Source organism: Pleurodeles waltl, chromosome 11 (assembly GCF_031143425.1).
Source record: "Pleurodeles waltl isolate 20211129_DDA chromosome 11, aPleWal1.hap1.20221129, whole genome shotgun sequence".
NCBI classification, from domain to species: domain Eukaryota; kingdom Metazoa; phylum Chordata; class Amphibia; order Caudata; family Salamandridae; genus Pleurodeles; species Pleurodeles waltl.
This window is the reverse complement of record NC_090450.1, coordinates 36,007,113-36,033,412: the sequence shown is the minus strand read 5'-3', so window position 1 is coordinate 36,033,412 and position 26,300 is coordinate 36,007,113. Positions and strand designations below refer to the sequence as shown.

General features: G+C 47.0%; 1 protein-coding gene across 2 annotated transcripts in view; it reads left to right on the top strand.

Annotated features, from left to right (window-relative positions):
* Positions 1-2,681: 2,681 nt before the first annotated feature.
* The window catches only part of ALG3 (ALG3 alpha-1,3- mannosyltransferase), a 30,598-nt gene continuing 6,979 nt past the window's right edge, over positions 2,682-26,300 (top strand). The window contains exons 1-4 of one of the 2 annotated variants that reach the window (XM_069212959.1): positions 2,682-2,749; positions 20,824-20,923; positions 21,837-21,984; positions 23,572-23,732. In XM_069212959.1, coding sequence (XP_069069060.1) covers positions 20,850-20,923; positions 21,837-21,984; positions 23,572-23,732 — 383 coding nt within the window. In that variant the 5' untranslated portion in view covers positions 2,682-2,749; positions 20,824-20,849. Of the gene's footprint in view, positions 2,750-13,674; positions 13,930-20,823; positions 20,924-21,836; positions 21,985-23,571; positions 23,733-26,300 lie in introns of those variants that run through there. The other variant, XM_069212958.1, reaches the window with a different exon arrangement.

Genomic DNA, 26,300 nt, shown 5'->3' with positions numbered 1-26,300 from the left:
TCACCATTATGAGTGATGCGATGCGTACTGCTCCTGGAAATAAGAACTTCAAGGTTTGCCTGCTGTAAGACAGGCTCCTGTAAGCGCTTTGCATTGGCTGAATGTTCAGTAGCAGCGGAGCATCACTGGGTGCACAGCCCCAGGTTGCACTAGCATCCCCGAGTCAATGGGTATGTCCAGAAGAGGGTCCCGTGCTCACCGTGCCACAGGACTTATGCTTTATCTCTCTGATGGGGGCCTAAGTAGATCATCACTGGTCTGGAGTAGTTTGTGGTTCCACCTGGAGGTGACCTGGCCCTGCAGTTCGACCCTTTTCTTCCTATTAGAGCAAGGCCAAGGTTGATTCGCATGCGGCTAGTTTCTTCCAGAGTGGCAGCATGGACGAAAAACAATGGACTGGAATGTGACTGCGATTGATGGCTGAATTGAATTCAAGCTTTCCTTCCATTACTTTGTTGTTTTTTGCGTGGATGCACCAAGTTCTTGCGGTTTGGGCTGAAGCATGCCTTCATTTAGTTGGTTCTTATGCCCGATGAGCACAAACCATCACCATCTGGGAGACTGTAGAAAGGACATTGGAGACATAATTTAATCCGCCGCTCTGTTTCACTGCACAACACTCATACTTTAGGGGGTACTAAAGACCCCATGAAGGGTGGAATGTGTCACACACTTCTGACAGATGGGGGCAGGATGTGCATGCAGAGACACTGACAGGGTGACTGCTGTTGCCGTGTCTGTCTTTGCCGCAGCACCTTGCTTACCTTTGGAGGAGGGGAGGTCTGTGACTGGGCCCTTCATCTCCCTCCTAATGGGTGCCTGTGTGGGCACCCTAACTATGCACCTCCATTCGGGATGCACTTGGTACCTCCTTCAAAGGGATGGGTTGACCAGATGGCTCCATGTCACCAGAACCCCACTTTTCCATTCCTGGACATTGCTTTACTTAGCAGTGCATCCTGGGAGATGTAGTCTTGGTTCATTTTAATTCAGGCCATTGGACCTATACACCGGTACCTATACAATGATACGTAAGAGGAAAGTCCAGCAATGGAAAAGCAGTGTTCTGGTGATATGGAGTCACCTGGTCACCCTACTCAAAGGCCTGTTTGCACGTGGCCTAGCATAGTCCAGGAGGAGAGGCAAACAAGATCCCTTCTTTGCATTGGCAGAACAAGTGCACACACTTTGTGCCAGCAGGATGAACTTTGCAAAAGGGTGGCGCATGCACTTGTGGCCTATTTTATAACCCCAAAGGAAGGGAACCAACAGTAAACGCCCCTTTTGCTCCTTGGCCCCTTTGAAAATCTAGCCTCTTTTAATTCCATTTAGAGATGCTCATGGACTGGGGTCTTTGCATCTAGGAGAGTTGTCTCGGAGGTGATTAGATGTGGCTTCATCGCCTCCCTGCCACTGATGAGGCCTGCTTTACTTAAAAACAAACCCTTGGTGGCAGGAGGTGACTAACTATGCTATAAAGTTGTGGAACAAGTAACCTATAAAATGCCTGTCATCCGAATGTACTCAGCAAGAGGGCACTAGCCTGGTGCACCAGCCGTGGTGGCATTTCAACCATCCTAGCTTCAATAAGCACTAAGTGGCTGTCAGTGCCTCTTCAGGCCATATAAAGTTGTTCTGCTGTTATCGCCGACTTAAGCAGTAGGTCCCTCTGCGGCTATATGCATGTCCTGACAGCTGGGTGGGGGAAGGGAGGTGGAGGTCCCGGGGGGCTCTTTGTCGTTAGTACCACCCTCCGGCGTGCGGGGGGGCTTCTGAGTTAGATCCCCACGTTGAAGTGTTTCCCTCATGCGGCCTTCCTTAATTAGAGTTGTGATCAGATCCTAATTTTGCTACTCGTCAGCAGCAGACCACGCTTCGGGTCCCCGCCGCCCTGGAACTGACAGCTGCATTCTCGTTCTTGCTGTCCGGGTGACTGCATGGAAAAGAGTGACTACAGTTCCCAGAATGCGCCGCTTTGTCGACTGTAAGCCCAGTGATTAGCATGTTAGTGCACCGGTGACATCATGGAACATGTAGTCCTCTTATCTCTGGAGAGGATGTGGTGGAAGGGCCGGAGCTGCCGACTTTGACGCTAAAGAACCAGGCTCGAGTCTCGGCGTCGGCTCACCATCCTGTGATTCTGGGCAATCACTTAATAACCCCGTGCCTACAAAAAAAGGAATGTGTTCCTGTATAATGTAACTGGTGCTCCTGTAAAGCGCTCCAATACCCTCGGGTAAAGTACGCGCTGTATAAAATTGCAAAAAAAAATCTTTCATACACTCTGTTGCTTCGGCCCCGTGTGCTGTGCGACAGCTCACAGATCCTCGTGCAATCAGGGACTTGCAGTGGTGTTTGATCCACAGCGTGCCATGTGAGGACTGGACTCCTCCCTCTCGCCTTGTTCATCTGCAACCCCACCCACCTACCCCCAACAGAGAGGACATATATGGTGTCACTGTGCAACCCCCCATGAACCTGCTCAACAAATCTGCATGAAAAGACACTTGGACCCAGCGAAGCTGACACTGCAACAACTGGTACAATACGCACCTGCCGCCGAATCTATCTTCCGTCACAGAAACTTGTGATCTCAGCAACAATTCAACCAAGATCAGAGGCTTCAAAAGCAAAGAAGTTATCTTTGTAACTTGTTTTCCTAGTGAAATCTGTACATGCAGTGTGCAAGCACACAACCTAGCTTGCAGGGAAGCTGTGTTATCGAGAGCGTGGGCCGGATTGTGAGAAGGTAGCCTCTTTCTAGCCTTGTTACCCCCACTTTTGGCCTGTTTGTGAGTGTATGTCAGGGTGTTTGTCACTGTTTTCACTGTCTCACTGGGATCCTGATAGCCAGGCCTCAGTGCTCATAGTGAAAACACTATGTTTTCAGTATGTTTATGTGTCACTGGGATCCTGCTGGTCAGGACCCCAGTGCTCATAGGTTTGTGGACTATATGTATGTGTCACTGGGACCCTGTCACACAGGGCCCCAGTGCTCATAGGTGTGCATGTATATGTTCCCTGTGTGGTGCCTAACTGTCTCACTGAGGCTCTGCTAACCAGAACCTCAGTGGTTATGCTCTCTCGTTACTTTCAAATTGTCACTAACAGGCTAGTGACCATTTTTACCAATTTACATTGGCTTACTGGAACACCCTTATAATTCCCTAGTATATGGTACTGAGGTACCCAGGGTATTGGGGTTCCAGGAGATCCCTATGGGCTGCAGCATTTATTTTGCCACCCATAGGGAGCTCTGACAATTCTTACACAGGCCTGCCACTGCAGCCTGAGTGAAATAACGTCCACGTTATTTCACAGCCATTTTACACTGCACTTAAGTAACTTATAAGTCACCTATATGTCTAACCTTTACCTGGTAAAGGTTAGGTGCAAAGTTACTTAGTGTGAGGGCACCCTGGCACTAGCCAAGGTACCCCCACATTATTCAGAGGCAATTACCTGAACTTTGTGAGTGCGGGGACACCAGTACACGCGTGCACTACATATAGGTCACTACCTATATGTAGCTTCACCATGGTAACTCCGAATATGGCCATGTAACATGTTTATGATCATGGAATTGCCCCCTCTATACCATCCTGGCATAGTTGGCACAATCCCATGATCCCAGTGGTCTGTAGCACAGACCCTGGTACTGCCAAACTGCCCTTCCTGGGGTTTCACTGCAGCTGCTGCTGCTGCCAACCCCTCAGACAGGCAGCTGCCCTCCTGGGGTCCAGCCAGGCCTGGCCCAGGATGGCAGAACAAAGAACTTCCTCTGAGAGAGGGTGTGACACCCTCTCCCTTTGGAAAATGGTGTGAAGGCAGGGGAGGAGTAGCCTCCCCCAGCCTCTGGAAATGCTTTCTTGGGCACAGATGTGCCCAATTCTGCATAAGCCAGTCTACACCAGTTCAGGGACCCCTTAGCCCCTGCTCTGGCGCGAAACTGGACAAAGGAAAGGGGAGTGACCACTCCCCTGACCTGCACCTCCCCTGGGAGGTGTCCAGAGCTCCTCCAGTGTGCTCCAGACCTCTGCCATCTTGGAAACAGAGGTGCTGCTGGCACACTGGACTGCTCTGAGTGGCCAGTGCCACCAGGTGACGTCAGAGACTCCTGCTGATAGGCTCCTTCAGGTGTTAGTAGCCTATCCTCTCTCCTAGGTAGCCAAACCCTCTTTTCTGGCTATTTAGGGTCTCTGTCTCTGGGGAAACTTTAGATAACGAATGCAAGAGCTCATCCGAGTTCCTCTGCATCTCTCTCTTCACCTTCTGATAAGGAAACGACCGCTGACCGCGCTGGAAGCCTGCAAACCTGCAACATAGTAGCAAAGACGACTACTGCAACTCTGTAACGCTGATCCTGCCGCCTTCTCGACTGTTTTCCTGCCTGTGCATGCTGTGGGGGTAGCCTGCCTCCTCTCTGCACCAGAAGCTCCGAAGAAATCTCCCGTGGGTCGACGGAATCTTCCCCCTGCAACCGCAGGCACCAAAAAGCTGCATTACCGGTCCCTTGGGTCTCCTCTCAGCACGACGAGCGAGGTCCCTCGAATCCAGCGACTCTGTCCAAGTGACCCCCACAGTCCAGTGACTCTTCAGCCCAAGTTTGGTGGAGGTAAGTCCTTGCCTCACCTCGCTGGGCTGCATTGCTGGGAACCGCGACTTTGCAGCTACTCCGGCCCCTGTGCACTTCCGGCGGAAATCCTTTGTGCACAGCCAAGCCTGGGTCCACGGCACTCTAACCTGCATTGCACGACTTTCTAAGTTGGTCTCCGGCGACGTGGGACTCCTTTGTGCAACTTCGGCGAGCACTGTTTCACGCATCCTCGTAGTGCCTGTTTCTGGCACTTCTCCGGGTGCTACCTGCTTCAGTGAGGGCTCTTTGTTTTGCTCGACGTCCCCTCTCTCTTCAGGTCCAATTTGCGACCTCCTGGTCCCTCCTGGGCCCCAGCAGCGTCCAAAAACGCCAAACGCACGATTTGCAGCTAGCAAGGCTTGTTGGCGTTCTTTCGGCAGGAAAACACTTCTGCACGACTCTCCACGGCGAGAGGGATCCGTCCACCAAAGGGGAAGTCTCTAGCCCTTTTCGTTCCTGCAGAAACCTCAGCTTCTTCTGTCCAGTAGAAGCTTCTTTGCACCCGCAGCTGGCATTTCCTGGGCATCTGCCCATCTCCGACTTGCTTGTGACTTTTGGACTTGGTCCCCTTGTTCCACAGGTACCCTAGATTGGAAATCCACAGTTGTTGCATTGCTGGTTTGTGTCTTTCCTGCATTATTCCTCTAACACAACTACTTTGTCCTTAGGGGAACTTTAGTGCACTTTGCACTCACTTTTCAGGGTCTTGGGGAGGGTTATTTTTCTAACTCTCACTATTTTCTAATAGTCCCAGCGACCCTCTACAAGGTCACATAGGTTTGGGGTCCATTCGTGGTTCGCATTCCACTTTTGGAGTATATGGTTTGTGTTGCCCCTATCCCTATGTTTCCCCATTGCATCCTATTGTAACTATACATTGTTTGCACTGTTTTCTCAGACTATACTGCATATTTTTGCTATTGTGTATATATATCTTGTGTATATTTCCTATCCTCTCACTGAGGGTACACTCTAAGATACTTTGGCATATTGTCATAAAAATAAAGTACCTTTATTTTTAGTATAACTGTGTATTGTGTTTTCTTATGATATTGTGCATATGACACTAAGTGGTACTGTAGTAGCTTCACGCGTCTCCTAGTTCAGCCTAAGCTGCTCTGCTAAGCTACCATTATCTATCAGCCTAAGCTGCTAGACACCCTATACACTAATAAGGGATAACTGGGCCTGGTGCAAGGTGCAAGTACCCCTTGGTACTCACTACAAGCCAGTCCAGCCTCCTACATTGGTTGTGCAGTGGTGGGATAAGTGCTTTGAGACTACTTACCACTCTTGTCATTGTACTTTTCATAGGAGAAAAATATACAAAACAAGGTCAGTGTATATACACATAGCCAAAAAGTTTTGCATTTCCTCTTTTCACTCTTTTCTAAGTGCTGAAAAGTACTTTTAACTTTCTAAAAAGTTCTAAAAAGTTTAAAAAGTTTTTTTTCTCTGTCTTTCTAAAAGCTCTGACAAACTTTTTATCTTTTACTATCACTTTAACTCTCTCTAAAAATGTCTGGCACAGGCCAAAATGTTGATCTGTCCAAACTTGCATATGACAACCTTAGCTGGAAAAGAGCAAGGAGTCTCTGTATAGAGAGAGGTTTGAGTGTAGGGAAGAATCCTTCCTTAGAACTGTTAATTAACATGCTTAGAGTACAGGATAAGGCCATAGGTGCCTCATCTGTTGAAAAAGTACCTAATAGTTCTCAATCTGATTCAGGGACTCCCCCAGGAAAAGATTCAGGAAAGAAACTTCCTAGCCTGCCCATTACTAGACAATCTAGCATAGATGGTAATGATGATGAGCCACACCAAATAAATAGTGTTGTCTCACATCATAGCAAAAGCATTTATTCTCACCATACTGGTAGTAATGTTTCTGTAAACCAAGCTGTTAGGGTGCCTTCTGTAAGGGACAGGTCTCCTTCTGTTCATTCCCATCATAGCTCTGTTTCTAGAAATGTCCCTCCCACCAACCCTGATGACAGAATGTTAGAGAGGGAACCCAATAAGTTGAGGGTGGAACAAACCAGACTGAAGCTTAAAAAGCAACAGCTGGATTTGGATAGACAGTCTTTTGAATTAGAGAAGGAAAGACATAAGTTGGGTTTAGATACCCATGGTGGCAGCAGCAGTATTCCCCATAGTCATCCTGCAAAAGAGCATGATTCCAGGAATCTGCACAAGATAGTTCCCCCTTATAAGGAGGGGGATGACATTAACAAGTGGTTTGCTGCACTTGAGAGGGCCTGTGTTGTACAGGATGTCCCTCAAAGGCAGTGGGCTGCTATCCTATGGCTATCATTTAGTGGAAAAGGTAGGGATAGGCTCCTTACTGTGAAAGAAAATGATGCTAATAATTTCCAAGTTCTTAAGAATGCACTCCTGGATGGTTATGGCTTAACCACTGAACAGTACAGGATAAAGTTCAGAGAGACCAAAAAGGAGTCTTCACAAGACTGGGTTGATTTTATTGACCATTCAGTGAAGGCCTTGGAGGGGTGGTTACATGGCAGTAAAGTTACTGATTATGAAAGCCTGTATAACACAATCCTGAGAGAGCATATACTTAATAATTGTGTGTCTGATTTGTGGCACCAGTACCTGGTAGACTCTGATCTGACCTCTCCCCAAGAATTGGGAAAGAAGGCAGACAAATGGGTCAGAACAAGGGTGAACAGAAAAGTTCATACAGGGGGTGACAAAGATGGCAATAAGAAGAAAGATGGTGAAAAATCTCAAGATAAGCATGGGGATAAGGGTAAAACCAAAGATCCCACTTCAAATCTTAAACACTCTTCAGAGGGTGGGGATAAAACAAATTCTTCCTCTTCTTCCCAACCTGCACACATTAAAAAGCCTTGGTGCTTTGTGTGTAAAAACAGAGGCCATAGGCCAGGGGATAAGTCCTGTCCAGGTAAACCCCCTGAGCCTACCACCACTAATACATCAAGCTCTAGTGCCCCTAGCAGTAGTGGTACTAGTGGTGGGACTGCTGGCAACAGTCAAGCAAAGGGTGTAGTTGGGTTCACTTATGGGTCCATAGTGGAAACTGATGTAATCAGTCCCAAGACAGTTTCTGTCACACCTAGTGGCATTGGCCTTGCCACACTGGCTGCTTGTCCCCTTACAATGGATAAGTACAGGCAGACAGTTTCAATAAATGGTGTTGAGGCCTTGGCCTACAGGGACACAGGTGCCAGTTTCACTTTGGTGACTGAAAACCTAGTGCCTCCTGAACAACACATCATTGGACAACAGTATAAGATTATTGATGTCCATAACTCCACTAAGTTTCTTCCCTTAGCTATAATTCAGTTTAGTTGGGGTGGAGTTACTGGCCCTAAGCAGGTGGTGGTATCACCTAGCTTACCTGTAGACTGTCTCTTAGGTAATGACCTAGAGGCCTCAGGTTGGGCTGATGTAGAGTTTTATGCCCATGCAGCCATGCTGGGCATCCCTGAGGAATTGTTCCCTCTCATTTCAAGTGAAATGAAAAAGCAAAGGAGAGAAGGCCTGAAAACTCAGGATCCCTCTCCATCAACAGGTAAAAAGGGTATCACAGTATCCCCTAACCACCCTACCATTCAGGATACTATTCCTGTGGTGGGAGAAACCTCTCCTGGGGTGGCACCTGTTCCAAGGGAATCATCAGCTGGCAAAGCTGGACTCCCTGAGGTGGAAGTACCTCTCTGTGGGATAACTAACATTGGTGAGGAAAACAGCACCATTTTAGTTAACATGGAGCATCCCTCCAACCCTCCCAGAGAAACTTTAGTGCAGAAACCCTGCACTACCTCACAACACTTAGGACAGCATCCCTGCCCTAGTGTGGAGCTCATAGGACAGCATCCCTGCCCTGCTCCAACTCAAGAGAAACAGCATCCCTGTTCTCTCTTCCAGCCAGATGGACAAAGTTTTTGCCCAGCTATGGCTTTTCTGAGACAGCATCCCTGTCTGGCATTTCCATCACTACAAATAGGTTCAGTGGACAATTCCCACTGCTCTAAACTAAAACTTACTGATAGAAACTCTGAAAATACATCTTCACATTGTTGCTTAGCTAAAAAACTTCAAACAGGGTGGTTTACATCCCCACAGGGAAGTAACCATATAGTGGATGATAAAGGGAGTAACCAGTCTATTGCAGAGCTACTCTCTACTTATCACCACTTAGACAATAAAGTCTCAACTGGCCAAGGTTAGCCTTATTGTCCTTCGTTTGGGGGGGGGTTGTGTGAGAAGGTAGCCTCTTTCTAGCCTTGTTACCCCCACTTTTGGCCTGTTTGTGAGTGTATGTCAGGGTATTTGTCACTGTTTTCACTGTCTCACTGGGATCCTGATAGCCAGGCCTCAGTGCTCATAGTGAAAACACTATGTTTTCAGTATGTTTGTTATGTGTCACTGGGATCCTGCTGGTCAGGACCCCAGTGCTCATAGGTTTGTGGACTATATGTATGTGTCACTGGGACCCTGTCACACAGGGCCCCAGTGCTCATAGGTGTGCATGTATATGTTCCCTGTGTGGTGCCTAACTGTCTCACTGAGGCTCTGCTAACCAGAACCTCAGTGGTTATGCTCTCTCGTTACTTTCAAATTGTCACTAACAGGCTAGTGACCATTTTTACCAATTTACATTGGCTTACTGGAACACCCTTATAATTCCCTAGTATATGGTACTGAGGTACCCAGGGTATTGGGGTTCCAGGAGATCCCTATGGGCTGCAGCATTTCTTTTGCCACCCATAGGGAGCTCTGACAATTCTTACACAGGCCTGCCACTGCAGCCTGAGTGAAATAACGTCCACGTTATTTCACAGCCATTTTACACTGCACTTAAGTAACTTATAAGTCACCTATATGTCTAACCTTTACCTGGTAAAGGTTAGGTGCAAAGTTACTTAGTGTGAGGGCACCCTGGCACTAGCCAAGGTACCCCCACATTGTTCAGAGCCAATTCCCTGAACTTTGTGAGTGCGGGGACACCATTACACGCGTGCACTACATATAGGTCACTACCTACATGTAGCTTCACCATGGTAACTCCGAATATGGCCATGTAACATGTCTATGATCATGGAATTGCCCCCTCTATACCATCCTGGCATAGTTGGCACAATCCCATGATCCCAGTGGTCTGTAGCACAGACCCTGGTACTGCCAAACTGCCCTTCCTGGGGTTTCACTGCAGCTGCTGCTGCTGCCAACCCCTCAGACAGGCAGCTGCCCTCCTGGGGTCCAGCCAGGCCTGGCCCAGGATGGCAGAACAAAGAACTTCCTCTGAGAGAGGGTGTGACACCCTCTCCCTTTGGAAAATGGTGTGAAGGCAGGGGAGGAGTAGCCTCCCCCAGCCTCTGGAAATGCTTTCTTGGGCACAGATGTGCCCAATTCTGCATAAGCCAGTCTACACCGGTTCAGGGACCCCTTAGCCCCTGCTCTGGCGCGAAACTGGACAAAGGAAAGGGGAGTGACCACTCCCCTGACCTGCACCTCCCCTGGGAGGTGTCCAGAGCTCCTCCAGTGTGCTCCAGACCTCTGCCATCTTGGAAACAGAGGTGCTGCTGGCACACTGGACTGCTCTGAGTGGCCAGTGCCACCAGGTGACATCAGAGACTCCTGCTGATAGGCTCCTTCAGGTGTTAGTAGCCTATCCTCTCTCCTAGGTAGCCAAACCCTCTTTTCTGGCTATTTAGGGTCTCTGTCTCTGGGGAAACTTTAGATAACGAATGCAAGAGCTCATCCGAGTTCCTCTGCATCTCTCTCTTCACCTTCTGATAAGGAAACGACCGCTGACCGCGCTGGAAGCCTGCAAACCTGCAACATAGTAGCAAAGACGACTACTGCAACTCTGTAACGCTGATCCTGCCGCCTTCTCGACTGTTTTCCTGCTTGTGCATGCTGTGGGGGTAGCCTGCCTCCTCTGCACCAGAAGCTCCGAAGAAATCTCCCGTGGGTCGACGGAATCTTCCCCCTGCAACCGCAGGCACCAAAAAGCTGCATTACCGGTCCCTTGGGTCTCCTCTCAGCACGACGAGCGAGGTCCCTCGAATCCAGCGACTCTGTCCAAGTGACCCCCACAGTCCAGTGACTCTTCAGCCCAAGTTTGGTGAGGTAAGTCCTTGCCTCACCTCGCTGGGCTGCATTGCTGGGAACCGCGACTTTGCAGCTACTCCGGCCCCTGTGCACTTCCGGCGGAAATCCTTTGTGCACAGCCAAGCCTGGGTCCACGGCACTCTAACCTGCATTGCACGACTTTCTAAGTTGGTCTCCGGCGACGTGGGACTCATTTGTGCAACTTCGGCGAGCACCGTTTCACGCATCCTCGTAGTGCCTGTTTCTGGCACTTCTCCGGGTGCTACCTGCTTCAGTGAGGGCTCTTTGTCTTGCTCGACGTCCCCTCTCTCTTCAGGTCCAATTTGCGACCTCCTGGTCCCTCCTGGGCCCCAGCAGCGTCCAAAAACCCCAAACGCATGATTTGCAGCTAGCAAGGCTTGTTGGCGTTCTTTCGGCGGGAAAACACTTCTGCACGACTCTCCACGGCGAGAGGGATCCGTCCACCAAAGGGGAAGTCTCTAGCCCTTTTCGTTCCTGCAGAAACCTCAGCTTCTTCTGTCCAGTAGAAGCTTCTTTGCACCCGCAGCTGGCATTTCCTGGGCATCTGCCCATCTCCGACTTGCTTGTGACTTTTGGACTTGGTCCCCTTGTTCCACAGGTACCCTAGATTGGAAATCCACAGTTGTTGCATTGCTGGTTTGTGTCTTTCCTGCATTATTCCTCTAACACGACTACTTTGTCCTTAGGGGAACTTTAGTGCACTTTGCACTCACTTTTCAGGGTCTTTGGGAGGGTTATTTTTCTAACTCTCACTATTTTCTAATAGTCCCAGCGACCCTCTACAAGGTCACATAGGTTTGGGGTCCATTCGTAGTTCGCATTCCACTTTTGGAGTATATGGTTTGTGTTGCCCCTATCCCTATGTTTCCCCATTGCATCCTATTGTAACTATACATTGTTTGCACTGTTTTCTCAGACTATACTGCATATTTTTGCTATTGTGTATATATATCTTGTGTATATTTCCTATCCTCTCACTGAGGGTACACTCTAAGATACTTTGGCATGTTGTCATAAAAATAAAGTACCTTTATTTTTAGTATAACTGTGTATTGTGTTTTCTTATGATATTGTGCATATGACACTAAGTGGTACTGTAGTAGCTTCACACGTCTCCTAGTTCAGCCTAAGCTGCTCTGCTAAGCTACCATTATCTATCAGCCTAAGCTGCTAGACACCCTATACACTAATAAGGGATAACTGGGCCTGGTGCAAGGTGCAAGTACCCCCTGGTACTCACTACAAGCCAGTCCAGCCTCCTACACGGATCACAAAACGTTTTTGACTGGCGCTATACATGAGTGCTTTGTGCAAAAAGCTTTTACAACTGAATTTCGAAAGGTGTTTTTTTAGAGGTGGTAATGTGTAACAAAAGTGTTTATGCATATATGTTTGTGGCATTTTGATCTAGTGGCAATTTGTCCTGTTGTTTTTTTGTGCTATTACGTTTTTGTGCCATATTATTCAATTGTGATGTTGTGTTTTACTGTCGTCTTTCAGTTTATTGTGGTAGTTATATGTTCTGTTGCTTTTTGTGCTCCTGTATTTTGTGCTTCATTGCTACAATGTGATGTATTTTCTGTACTTGTTGTGTTGTGTTATGTTTTGCCTCTTCTAATGTGCTGTGCCCTGTGAAGTTTTAGTTGTGTTGTTGCTCTGTGTAAGTTATTGTGTTATGTTTGCGGTTTACTTTAGATAAGTCAACAGAAGCTGCTGTATTTGGAGCCACAATCAGCGACAGGCCTTTAAAGTTCCTGTGGCATGCAACAGTGTACCAATGTCAACGGGGGTAACATAGCGCTGCTCCAGCTCTTCAACTGTTTAAGACACCTGTCACACCAATATTGTGTCAAAGACTATGTAGAATTTACAACTGGCAGACCTCACTTTATATGACGCGGCCACTGGGCTCTTAAATCTTATATGCCTGTGAAGCCAACATCCGGGACATTAAAATACCACCCCTGCTGTCGATATGTTGGCACAATCTGTGTCAATCAGGCAGTTCACAGCTCTTAAAAACGGACGGAAAAATGACTATATAATCCTTTACCCCTGTGGTCTTGATTATGCAAATGTTATCCATGTTGTACTACCAAGAAAACGTCTTGCACATCTAAAGGCGGTATTACACACTGCTTGATTTGAGCTGGTGGGGGCCACAGCACTTATTTTTGGGAACGTGCACTTATTTTTCCTTATCAGACATTTACCGAGAGCAAGAGAGAGAAAAACACACTAAGAAGAAAGAGGAAGAGAAAGATGGAAAAACTTCACAAAGGGAGAAAGCAGGAACCAGAAAGAGTGAGACAAAGGGGCTGGGAGTGTCCTTTAGTGGATTAGAGGCATGGGGTGCATGTAGGATGGCACTGCTTTAGTATTTGTCACACAGTGGAAGTGGCTTCTGAGCAGAAGGCTGGCACTCATTCTTTTTCAAACTAAGCACTGGTTACACAGGGCAGCTGGGCTGGTGGTAAACTCACTCAAACACAACCATAGCACACTAGTCCACTTCTCATTTAAATGGCTCCCAATAGAGGCAGAAGGTGTCTACAAAACTGCCAGCTTCGAACAGCTAATCTGCCTGTTGCTCCCAAGGTAATGCTTTTAAAAAGATGAAACTTGTAATATTTCTTCTGTACATATTGCACTTTTTCAAAGTGTAATTATGGGGCGTTCTAACACTCTTCAACAATAAAAATATACATTTGTCGATAAAAGGAAGGGACCCATCCGTGGACCCTGCGGCAGAGACAGATACACACTAACATGGACAGACTCCGGTCACCCTACCCCCACACTCCCGGAGACCGAGCACCGCGGCTCCTCCTTTCATCGGGAGGAGAGCTGACAGGTGGGCGGAACACTCCTCGCAGGCTGTGTTTCCGCACGGACGCCTTTGGCAGACGCACCGCCGGGGAGCGGTGACGGGTCGGACAGCTGTTTCCGGCAGGCAGTGCCTGGTGCTAAGATGGCTCCCGCGGGCAGGAGGAGAGGAGCCGGGGCAGCCCCCTCTGCCGCCCGCCGGACCCCTCTGCGGGACACCCTGCGCCGGGCCTGGCGGGACAAGGCCCAGCTGCTCTTCGACCCCCACTACACCCCCCTGGTGGCCGCCTTCCTCTGCCTGGCCGAGGCGGCCGTCAGCTGGTGGGTCATCCAGAGGGTGGCCTGTGAGTACCGGGGGTGGGCTGCAAGCTACTTTTGTATGCAGTGTGGAGGTTGTGGGGAAGTGAGTGCAGCTCTGAGTGCTGTTGTGGGTGACTGACTGCTGAAGGGTATGAGTAACTTGTGAGTGCAGGCTGCAAGTTACTTTTGTATGCAGTGTGGAGGTTGTGGGTGAAGTGAGTGCAGGCACTGAGTGCTGTTATGGGTGACTGACTGCTGCAGGGTATGAGTAATTTGTGAGTGCAGGCTGCAAGCTACTTTTGTATGCAGTGTGGAGGTTGTAGGTGACGTGAGTGCAGGCCCTGAACTGCAGTTATGAGTGAATCACTGCTGCAGGGTATGAGTAACATGTGAGTGTAGGCTGCAAGTTACTTTTGTATGCAGTGTGGAGGTTGTGGGGGAAGTGAGTGCAGGCACTGAGTGCTGTTGTGGGTGACTGACTGCTGCAGGGTATGAGTAACTTGTGAGTGCAGGTTGCAAGTTACTTTTGTATGCAGTGTGGAGGTTGTTGGTGAAGTGAGTGCAGGCACCGAGCGCTGTTATGGCTGACTCACTGCTGCAGGGTATGAGTAACTTGTGAGTGCAGGCTGCAAGTTACTTTTGTATGCAGTGTGGAGGTTGTGGGGGAAGTGAGTGCAGGCACTGAGTGTTGTTATGGGTGACTGACTGCTGCAGGGTATGAGTAACTTGTGAGTGCAGGCTGCAAGTTACCTTTGTATGCAGTATGGAGGTTGTGGGTGAAGTGAGTGCAGGCACTGAGTGCTGTTATGGGTGACTGACTGCTGCAGGGTATGAGTAACTTGGGAGTGCAGGCTGCAAGCAAGTTACTTTTGTGTGCAGTGTGGAGGCTGTGGATGAAGTGAGTGCAGTTATGGGTGACTCACTGCTGCAGGGAAAGGGTAACATGTGAGTACAGGCTGTAAGTTACTTTTGTATGCAGTGTGGAGGTTGTTGGTGAAGTGAGTGCAGCACTGAGTGCTGATGTGGGTGGGTCACTGCTGCAGGGTATGAGTAACTTGTGAATGCAGACTGCACGCTTCTTTTGTGTGCAGTGTGGAGGTTGTGGGTGAAGTAAGTGCAGGCCCTGAGTGCTGTTATGGGTGACTCACTGCTGCAGGGTATGAGTAACTTGTGAGTGCAGGCTGCAAGCTACTTTTGTATGCAGTGTGGAGGTTGTAGGTGACGTGAGTGCAGGCCCTGAACTGCAGTTATGAGTGAATCACTGCTGCAGGGTATGAGTAACATGTGAGTGTAGGCTGCAAGTTACTTTTGTATGCAGTGTGGAGGCTGTTGGTGAAGTGAGTGCAGGCACTGAGTGCTGTTATGGGTGACTCACTGCTGCAGGGTATGCGTAACATGTGAGTGTAGGCTGCAAGTTACTTTTGTGTGCAGTGTGGAGGTTGTTGGTGAAGTGAGTGCAGCTCTGAGTGCTGTTATGGGTGACTCACTGCTGCAGGTTATGAGTAACATGTGAGTGCAGGCTGCAAGTTACTTTTGTATGCAGTGTGGAGGTTGTGGGTGAAGTGAGTGCAGCACTGAGTGCTGTTATGGGTGACTGACTGCTGAAGGGTATGAGTAACTTGTGAGTGCAGACTGCACGCTTCTTTTGTGTGCAGTGTGGAGGTTGTGGGTGAAGTAAGTGCAGGCCCTGAGTGCTGTTATGGGTGACTCACTGCTGCAGGGTATGAGTAACTTGTGAGTGCGGGCTGCAAGTTACTTTTGTGTGCAGTGTGGAGGTTGTGGGGGAAGTGAGTGCAGGCACTGAGTGCTGTTGTGGGTGACTGACTGCTGCATGGTATGAGTAACTTGTGAGTGCAGGCTGCAAGTTACTTTTGTATGCAGTGTGGAGGTTGTGGGTGAAGTGAGTGCAGGCACTGAGTGCTGTTATGGGTGACTGACTGCTGCAGGGTATGAGTAACTTGTGAGTGCAGGCTGCAAGCTACTTTTGTATGCAGTGTGGAGGTTGTAGGTGACGGAGTGCAGGCCCTGAACTGCAGTTATGAGTGAATCACTGCTGCAGGGTATGAGTAAGATGTGAGTGTAGGCTGCAAGTTACTTTTGTATGCAGTGTGGAGGCTGTTGGTGAAGTGAGTGCAGGCACTGAGTGCTGTTATGGGTGACTCACTGCTGCAGGGTATGCGTAAAATGTGAGTGTAGGCTGCAAGTTACTTTTGTGTGCAGTGTGGAGGTTGTTGGTGAAGTGAGTGCAGCTCTGAGTGCTGTTATGGGTGACTCACTGCTGCAAGGTATGAGTAACTTGTAAGTGCAGGCTGCAAGTTACTTTTGTATGCAGTGTGGAGGTTGTGGGTGAAGTGAGTGCACACACTGAGTGGTGTTGTGGGTGAATCACTGCTGCAGAGTATGAGTAACGTGTGAGTGCAGGCTGCAAGTTACTTTTGTATGCAGTGTGGAGGTTGTGGGTGAAGTGAGTGCACACACTGAGTGGTGTTGTGGGTGAATCACTGCTGCAGGGTATGAGTAACATGTGCGTGCAGGCTGCAAGCTGCTTTTGTATGCAGTGTGGAGGTTGTATGTGACGTGAGTGCAGGCCCTGAACTGCAGTTATGAGTGAATCACTGCTGCAGGGTATGAGTAGCATGTGAGTGTAGGTTGCAAGTTACTTTTGTATGCAGTGTGGAGGCTGTTGGTGAAGTGAGTGCAGGCACTGAGTGCTGTTATGGGTGACTCACTGCTGCAGGGTATGAGTAACATGTGAGTGTAGGCTGCAAGTTACTTTTGTGTGCAGTGTGGAGGTTGTTGGTGAAGTGAGTGCAGCTCTGAGTGCTGTTATGGGTGACTCCCTGCTGCAGGTTATGAGTAACATGTGAGTGCAGGCTGCAAGTTACTTTTGTATGCAGTGTGGAGGTTGTGGGTGAAGTGAGTGCAGGCACTGAGCGCTGTTGTGGGTGACTCACTGTGCAGGGTATGAGTAACGTGTGAGTGCAGGTTGTAAGTTACTTTTGTGTGCAGTGTGGAGGTTGTGGGTGAAGTGAGTGCAGCACTGAGTGCTGTTATGGGTGACTCACTGCTGCAAGGTATGAGTAACTTGTAAGTGCAAGCTACAAGTTACTTTTGAATGCAGTGAGACTCTAGGTGGCTGAATGCCTTTGTGGATGACTGACTGCTGCAGGGTATGAATAACTTGTGAGTGCAGACTGTGAGTTACATTTGAGTGCAGTGAAGACTGTGGGTGACTGGGTGGCTGCTGCAGGGTACGAGTAACTTGTGAGTGTGGGCTGTAAGTTACTTTTGAGTGTATTAAAGACTGCGAGTCACACGAGTGCTGTTGTGGATGACTTGTGAGTGCTGCCGAAGGTTACTTTTGCGTGAAGTGGGAAGGCTGTGGGCGAAGTGAGTGTAGGAAGTGTAGATTTTAAGATAATATGCTCAGTGTAGATGCTAGGCCGGGTTATTCTCAGTCTTGCTTTAATAGCCACTCCCCGGGGATGCATTAAGCTTACCTCCCAGTACTTCTTTCAGTGGGCTTGCATCCTCTCCCATGAAGCCATGAGGTCACCAAGACAACCGGGCATATGTGAGATATGTGTACTTCACTTTGTAAAGCAACCCCACCCTTATTTGTGTCTGTTTAGAAAATCCGTGAGTACTGTGGACTACTCCTTAAACCTCTCCCCGGAAAGAACTTCACTAGTTACAGTTACAACATATCATCACATGCGACAAGAGACAGTATTGGTAAACACAGCTCTTTATTTTAAGAGAATTACCACGATGTTTAACAAAGTTGCCAGGTTTGAGAGAGTTTATATTTTAACACATTCAATACTTCTGGGCTAACATATATTTGCCTCTGCATTGTTATTCCCCATATGAACTCCACTAAGGATTTATGGGAATCCTGTAGCATCCTCCGCACCAAAACTCACAGCCCCACTGTTCAGTAGTGGCCCATTCCAAGGGGGGGCTTCCTATTATAGAATCCCTTTCCATCCCCTTGTTGTGATAACCATTTTTGCAGGATCAGACCAACATTTAAGGCAGTCTGACGGGGCCCGCAGTGCTGGTCTGACAGGTCAGTGTGCGTTGTCCTTTTTTGGCTGTTTGTGGGCCTTTTTTTAATGGTCTGGTGGGCAGAACTTTACTGTTAATTTCCCTGATATTACCGCAACATTGCCTGCAGGAAAATAAAATGTTTAGTCTCCCACCACTTGCAAAACACCGATACAACATGTCTTTACAGTTCAAAATTTGCCAGTTTTTCGGATGGGGGCCACTGTTTTAGGCATCTGCTTTGCTAATGGGGAAAACTTTTATTTTAGTGTAGGGGCCCATTTTCTGTCACGGTCCGACAGTGACCACTTGTTGCATTTCAGTTACTACTCTGGTGACTATCGTCCAGTCAGCCCCCCCCCTTCCCCCCCCCCCTTCCCCCCCCCCCCCCCCCCCCCCCCCCACGAATGGAGTTTCTGTCTGTCCCAGTTGTTCTACGGTTTGCAGGTGGGCCTGTTCAAACAGCAATTGTAGCTGGGCGGCCCAGCAGTAATACCAGACATTAGCACAGTCAGTCCACTGCGCAGTGAGCATAATTCCTTAACAAGTCCCCCCCACCCTGCTTTCCTCCAGATGTTTAATGTAGATTTCTGGGACTACATGCTGGGTGGGTGTTCTGTAATTTATATATTCATTTGGGCAGTGCAGCCTTCTTAAGGAGGGTAGCTTTACTCAACAGAGAACGTGGAAACGTCAGCATCCTCACATAACTCGGCCATGATTTAGAGTAGGTTGCGCTCGAGATAGGTTTTACAAGCCCCCGTAATTTCTTTCTCTATGAACATGAATGGGTCCCTATTAGTGCCTATGTCTGTTTGTCTGGCGACATTCCATTCTTTCATCAGCAGCGCTGCAGATTTAGAACAGTGGTTTCAAACTTTTTAAAGTCGCACCCTTCCAATAAAAAATATTGTCCTCCCCTCAGAATGTTTCTCAATTATTCTTTTAATAATATGGCAATGTTTAAACATGTCTAGACTTATTTAAACATTGCAGTTAAGGTATGTTACCTTTCTAAAAATGCAAGAAATCATTTTCGGCTTAAAACGAAGCACATTTATTTGCATAATACTTCTTTTGGCCAGAGCCTGCTGCCCCCCTGGGATATCTTGGGGCTCCCCGGTTTGGAGACCCCTGATTTAGAATAATGTGTCCATCTACATCAAGAATATTCAGGAATATAGGATCTGAATGATCCTTCCATATAGAAGAATATTGTGCCCTGGGTGTTTCACCTCCTCCCAGAGCCCCTCACCCTCAGTGCCACCCTAACCCAGGCGGCCAGTAACTCAGTCACAATGGCAGATAGCAATGGAGAAATGGGACATAATACCGTGTTCCCCTTCTGTTTCCAAATGATTGTGAAAGCACATATTTAATGCTTTTTGCAACCCTTGGTTCTGAGTAAAGTATCTGCGCCCATGAGCAGCACAGGAGGTGATCCCAAAATGCTAAGCATCCGAAACAGAAACTTCTGTTCCAGTAAGTCGAATGCCTTTTCAGCGTCTAGAGACAGGATCGCCCGTGGGTCCTCTGTCCTTATTGTCCAGCATAACCAGTTATGGATCCTGCATTTATATAATCATATTAAATACCTGGAATAAAAGCCCAATTGATTCGTCTGTGTTATTGTAATAACAACTGCAAGCAGTGTGGATTTTTGCTGATTTCTTAATTTAAAGATTGAATTGTGAGTTTGCCCGATAGGAGGTGCATTTTAGCGCAAGCTTTCTTTCCTTCGGTGGGGCAACAGTTGTGAGATGGCGGACATTGGGAGGCAGTTTACTCTCTAGACTTCTAACCTATATATGGTAGAAAATGTTAGCCTACCTGCAGGCCTTGTATTTAATTCCCTTAACCTGAAATCCATTTGGCCCTGGTGAATTTCCACTTTGTAGGTGCAAACTCACATCCTTGAATTCCTGCAGCCGTATATTCTTGTCTAAGAAGGATCTGTGTTCGACTGGAATTTCAGGGAACTCTAACCCATCCGGAAAGGGCATCTGTATCCACCCTGCGTGTCCTGATGTCATACAGCCTTTAATAGTAGCTTGCAAATGCCTTTGCAGTTCCCTAGTTTAAAACCTCTGTTCCATTATTATGGTGCTCACTCATTGCTTCCCTTCATCTCTACTACTGAGCAAGGGTAATAGACGTCGCGCTTTATTGCCTGCATACAATAGGCTGAAACTGTTCTTGGGTTGCTTGTGTTTGTGTTCAGAAAATACTTGGCTTGGCAGTTCCAGCAGGACTGTTTCTATTGCTATCGGAGCAAGATCATGGCTGATTTCTACATGGTGGGTCTAATTTGAGATGGCTTGTTGGGCAAAATAAAATGGTCTCGGTTGCCGCCCCAAGTAATTCCTAGTGGCTAAAATTAATCCAAGTATTCAATCTATAAGTTTTGTGTATTTGTCGGTGGTGTTGTCAATTCATCATTGTCGAGAAATACAATTGTACCATGGTAGAAAAACAGATTAATTTAATTACTAAACAACTTTTACAACATAACTCTGGTTACTAGATATTCATTAAACATACAGGGTTACTTAAGTAAATAAAAGAAGAGATCTTCAAACCAAATTTATGTTTTTCTCGGTCAGAAGTGCTACCTACTGGAAATCCTCATGTAATTCGACCTTTGAGGATTGTCGAAAAAAATGGCCAAGGTACAATTGAAAATGTTAATGTTTGCGGGTGTACAAGAGGAGCTGCTAAATTCTGGGGTCCTCTCTGATCGTAGATAGGGGTTGGCGAGGTTATCTAAAAACTCTGTGAGATTCTGCGGAGTTCCACGTGCAGCGGAATGCCCCCAGGACCCCGGTGTACTTCACTGACTCTGTGCTTGTCCTGAGTCGTATGTAACCCACCTCTTCTCCACCACACAGATACAGAGATCGACTGGAAGGCGTACATGGATGAGGTGGAGGGCGTCCTGAATGGTACCACTGACTACACTCAACTGAAGGGGGATACCGGGCCTCTCGTGTGAGTACTTGCCTCAAATCTCACGAGGAGGTGGGCTTTTCAGTCCTTAGGATCGCTCGCATGAATATTTTTTAAAATGGGAAATGGCTGCAAAAGCTCTAGGTTATTTGTGAAAGCGAGGAAATGAACATCAGGCCATATTACATATATGGTTCTAGGTGAAGATATTGTGGGAAGTTCTCGATGACCATGATGGTGACTTCCCATGCTGCATTCCATCCCTGTGCAGCTTTCTACCCCCACAACCCACTTCAGATACTTTGTAGCTCTCGCCGACAGGCAGCTTTTAGTTGTCTGTTTGCAAAAGACCTCTTAGGGACCGAACTAAATTTGTGGATGCCATTACAGAAATCAGCCTTGGCTGTGTCCCCAAAACCACAATCCGCCTAAACTGCTAGGCCGCATCCCATCTTAACTGCAGCACAAACAACTTTTGACATGTTTGGCCTTCTTCCGCACTAATTCACGCCCCTCGATCACTATATGTCTTGCGAACTAACCTCCCTCACCCGGTGTCCTGGTTGCCCCACTCTCCTGTTTGTTCCCTGCGGAGCTACCATAACTTGCCATATTTACACTGATCCACTGCGCCCACTGTACTGCTTTGTCATGCGTGTACCCCTACATCCACCTGACCCTTTGCATCCCATGCACCCCACTGTCAAATTATCACCCTGAGGTCACTTCTGATCTCACTCTTTTCCCTGTACAGCTATGACTCTCTTTAATCTCCCTTTTTTATTCTTCTTCTTTCTATTTGTGCTTTTTTAGGCTCTACATTGAGTAAACTCTCCTTACTTCTTCACTGCTGTGTTCTTGGAACCCTTATGGCCCCTGTACCTTTTGTTTTTTGTCTTCCCCATTTTAATCTGAGGGTTTGCCTGCTGATCACTGCCTTGTCTTGTCCTTGCAGGTATCCAGCCGGATTCGTGTACATCTTCACAGCCTTCTACTACCTCACAGACCACGGCAGCAATGTCCGCTTGGCGCAGTATATGTTTGCCGTGCTCTACCTCGTGACCTTGTTGCTTGTCTTCAGAATCTATTGCGAGACCAAGAAGGTGAGAGGAGAATAGAAGGCATGGTGGCCTGAGGGAATGCCTGCCTGGTTTCTTGGAAAGTGAAGTGTTCTTCGTAGGGTGTGGACAGTGAAGAGACTAGGAGTGATGGGAAGAGGAGAAGGGTTGGGGGTCATGGTGGGAAGAGATTGAGGCAGGCGTTGGAGTCAACTTTCCAACACACAAGAGCCGACCATCTTTATTTTTGAGACCATTAAGTCTTCACAGTTTTAGGCTTCAGAAGGGGTTCTCTGTGAATGCCAGTTTCCTTAACCCTTTTACGTCTTAGCCTTTGTTTGATACTGGTCCTCATAAGGGCAGGGTCCTGTGTAAGCTCTTGTCTGTCCCAAATCTTTCAGACTCTGAGACGGTGTCCACTGAGGGCCCAGATCTAGTAACCCTGTTTGTTTAACCTCTAAACCCTGTGATAAAGCTAGTAAGATTCCAAGAGACTGGTTAATTCCTTGGGGATAGTATCTTGTCTTCTAGCTTCACATTCTCGCCTCAGTCAACTTGCAGATTTTGCCACAGAGTTACTTCCAAACTAGAATAAGTTTGAGGAGAACCTCCTGGCTCAAATTCCATGTTCTTTGTGTGTACAATGAGCCTGCAGCAAATCAATGTTCAGGAATCAGCCGGAGGGGGACAACAGAACAATTCTGGAATTTGTGGTTAGAGATAACCATTACCAATTTGAGGTAATATCTTTGGCATCTGTCTGATGTGTTTACCAGATGTGAGCAACTCTTCTTTGAAACAAGGGCATTCTTGTTTATTCATTCCCAGAAGATGGGTCTGTACGTGTTCCATCTCAGGAACTGGAACAAGCAAATAAATATGTTTCTGCTCCTTCAAGAGTTTGGCTTTACATTCTATTGGGAAATATTGTCGTTTATTTACACTGACATAATTCAGTCTCTGATGGCAGTCTTTGGCAAGGAGAACTACTGGATTCCACAGTGCATAACATATAGGCCTTTGAGGCGAATGTCCCCCTCCACATTTCAGAAACAGCTGCTCAAAGATTTTGTATTTGTTGGTGTTGATGTTGCAGATGCTTTCTACTAGTTCAGTTATTGCGCAACTTAAAAAAAAATACATGGTAGTTTCACAGCACCTTTACTTCAACCTGGACACTGTAATCGCTCATAAGATGGTCTTAAGGTTGGCTCTCCGTGATTGCTATTACCACTTGCTTCCTTTTATTGCCTCCTCTTCACTCCCGTTTTGTCTGCATGAAAATTGATTATACTTTTTTTTGTTGACTTTAGTTTCCACACTGTTACCTTCTGTTTCCCCTTGTCCACTTCTTTTCCCTTTTGCCACTTTTCCTCAACTGTTCTTCTTTTCGGCCTCTTAGTACATCTTGTTGCTTCTTTTGCGACTCTTCGTGATCCCGTCCTAGCTGTTCACATTAGTTTCCTCTTTGACCATTAAATATCTCCTATTGGCCATTTCAGTGTAATTGACTCTCGTTACCTCCTGTTGACTCTTGTTATTTTTGCTGTGTCTCGCATTCTGCCTTTTTTTCTCCTCTTCAGCCCCTGTTGCTGCTTCAAACATCCTCTGATGGACTCTCTTTTCCAACAGGTGCCCCCGTATGTCTTCTTCTTCATGTGCTGTGCTTCCTACCGCATCCACTCCATCTTCATCCTTCGTCTCTTCAATGACCCGGTGGCCATGGTCATTCTTTTCTTCGCCATCAATCTCTTCCTGGAGGATCGTTGGTCGCTGGGATGCTTCTTCTTCAGGTGAGCTTTTGAGTGCCAAGGGAATAACCTGAGAAAATGATGGACAGTCTCCCATCCTTCCCTCCTCTATTACCAGAATTTACTTTGTCTTCACTGATGATCGATTTTGATATTTAGTGTTGATTATTTGTAATGGTATTACCTGAAAAACGCCATTCATAGAAAAGAATGCGGAAGACGACGAAACCAGTAAACCGATGTTGTTGATTGACTTATGAAAAGAGATGTCATAGACACACACGATTTATGTGTGGGATCTTGAAGAAAGGAAGTCCCAAATTTAAGTTTTTGTCAGTGTGTAAACCTGGTGCACATGTTTTGAAATTCCTGATCATTGACACCACTGTTTGGTGTTTTCTATTTAAAAAAACTTCTTTTTTTATCTACATGTAGCCCTAAAGCTCAATGCAAATTATCATTCTGTGCAAGATCAGAGAAAAACTGGCTTACATTTAAAATGTTCCAAACTTCCCTTTTTACTAACCCAGAGGTATTTTTCATTCACACCAACAGACGGCTGTATGTCTGTTGTCGAAGACCTATTTTCTACAGCGCAGTGTATGCAGTGAGATTTGGGGACGTCTCCTTGCTCATGACTATATGGCTGTTTCGCTTTTCTATGAATTCTACTCCTTATTTGATGGTTTTTCTCCGTATTTTTGTTTGCCCCGCCCCTAGTGCATTGTTCCTTTCATTGTTGATGTGAGAGGACTGTGTTTTTGGTTTTGTAATAATGGTGATTGTTATTACTTCCAGTTAAGTGCTTCATGAGAGTGTATTGCTTTTCTCCTAGAGCTTGGTTCTAAATTTAACAGCATACCTCTGGTGTCCATGAAAATGATGGAAAAGATGGGGATATCAGTTTTTCCCTAAATTGAACACTGGCTGTTCAAGGTGGGCTTGCCAAAGTCAGTTTTAGATCACTTCCAGTTAACAGTGAAATGATGACATCTTTGGGTTTCTCAATCAATTAGCTGAGGTTACACCTGACTCCTTTGCAGAGGCTTCCTTTTACAGGAACTCTTCTGAAAATGGTGGAGTTCTGGGCCTTTCATCCTTTGTAACAAGTCTAAGACATTTGGGCTCAAATCCTGTGCGATCCAACATCTTGGTGAGAGCTGCTCTTTGGTTTCTTGGCTTGCTGTCTGCATGCATCATGCTCGTCCACATAGCCAGGTGCATACGCTAGCTCTGCAGTGGGATCTGAATTCTCAATTGGCCCAGCACCAAGGAAACCTGTCAGATGCCATTCGGGTTTCAGGGGAGACTGCACAAGATCTGCACAGTGGCTGCTCAACCGATGTCTGACCAGTAGCACACCCATCTCCCTTCCCCTCCCAGAGCTGATGATGGTGACGAGTGTGCCTCTGCTGGGATGAAGAGGTCCTCTGTGAGAGGTTGGGATCAGAGGGCTCAATTCTCCAGAGGAAATCCAGCTCCACATACACCTTTTGGAGCCTGGTGCCGTTTGCCAGACACCAACACCATGTGGAACTGCAAAGAGCAGGGAGGAATGGGGTCCTGGGTTATGTGTCAAGAGGTGCGGCACCTCTAAGGTTGCTTGGGCCTTGCCCACTAATTTCAAAGCATCATAACAGTGTATGAGCTTGATAATCCAGTCGTATTATGTAAACTAACTACCTGGCAACGTTGAATGAACAATTACTATGCAGTGTTTTGTATTTTAAAACTGTAGAATAGGACACAGTATACCTATATTTATAGTGTTTACAAATATATACAAATTCTGAAAAATATTTAAAACATCAGATGTCAAATCCAAAATAGGTAGTCAATAATGCGCCCCAATCCACATCCGTGACTATAACGATGCAGAAATGATTACAAAACTCAGCATAAAGGATAAAATTTCAACTATAAACCAGTGAGTCATAAATAATCTCCTAGGACAACGGTCCCCTTTACTTGGTAGAGACACGTGGATAATTTTTCAGTTACATCATCCACTCTGTATGTACAAAGCGGACAAGTAGAATATGAAAGGGTCCAGTTTATCATTCTGCCCTTCCAAATTCTTTTTTTAAACATTCAAAAGTCGAAGGTAACCTGATAGGAACTAGTAGATGTTGAAAAGTCTTTTTTAAAAAGTCCACATAGATGCCTCAATTATGGACAGTCTGATTAGAAAATAGGGTCCCAGTCTTACGCATGCGGGTCTGCTTCTGAAGGTAGACATAAGCTCTCCCATTGACCTATCTCTAATGCAGGGAACAGTTCATTATGGAACACACTGTAGTCTCTGATGTAGAACACCTGAACTCTATCACATCACGACTCTGACTGTAATGTGTCATCCATTAACAGAAGACCCTCTCTCCTCTGAATGTCTCCATCATGAGAGCTCCCATTCCATATACTTCCCATCCGAAGACACAATTCTGAGCACTTTTCAGACCCTGCTCCTTCGACACACAAATATAGGATACCTCAAGAAGAGACTACCTAAAATGAGAACATAACCTCCATAAGCTAAGTGCTGACCCCTTCACACATGAGTACCTACTCTAATCTGAGGCTGCGCACATGACAACCTGGCCCACCTACAAC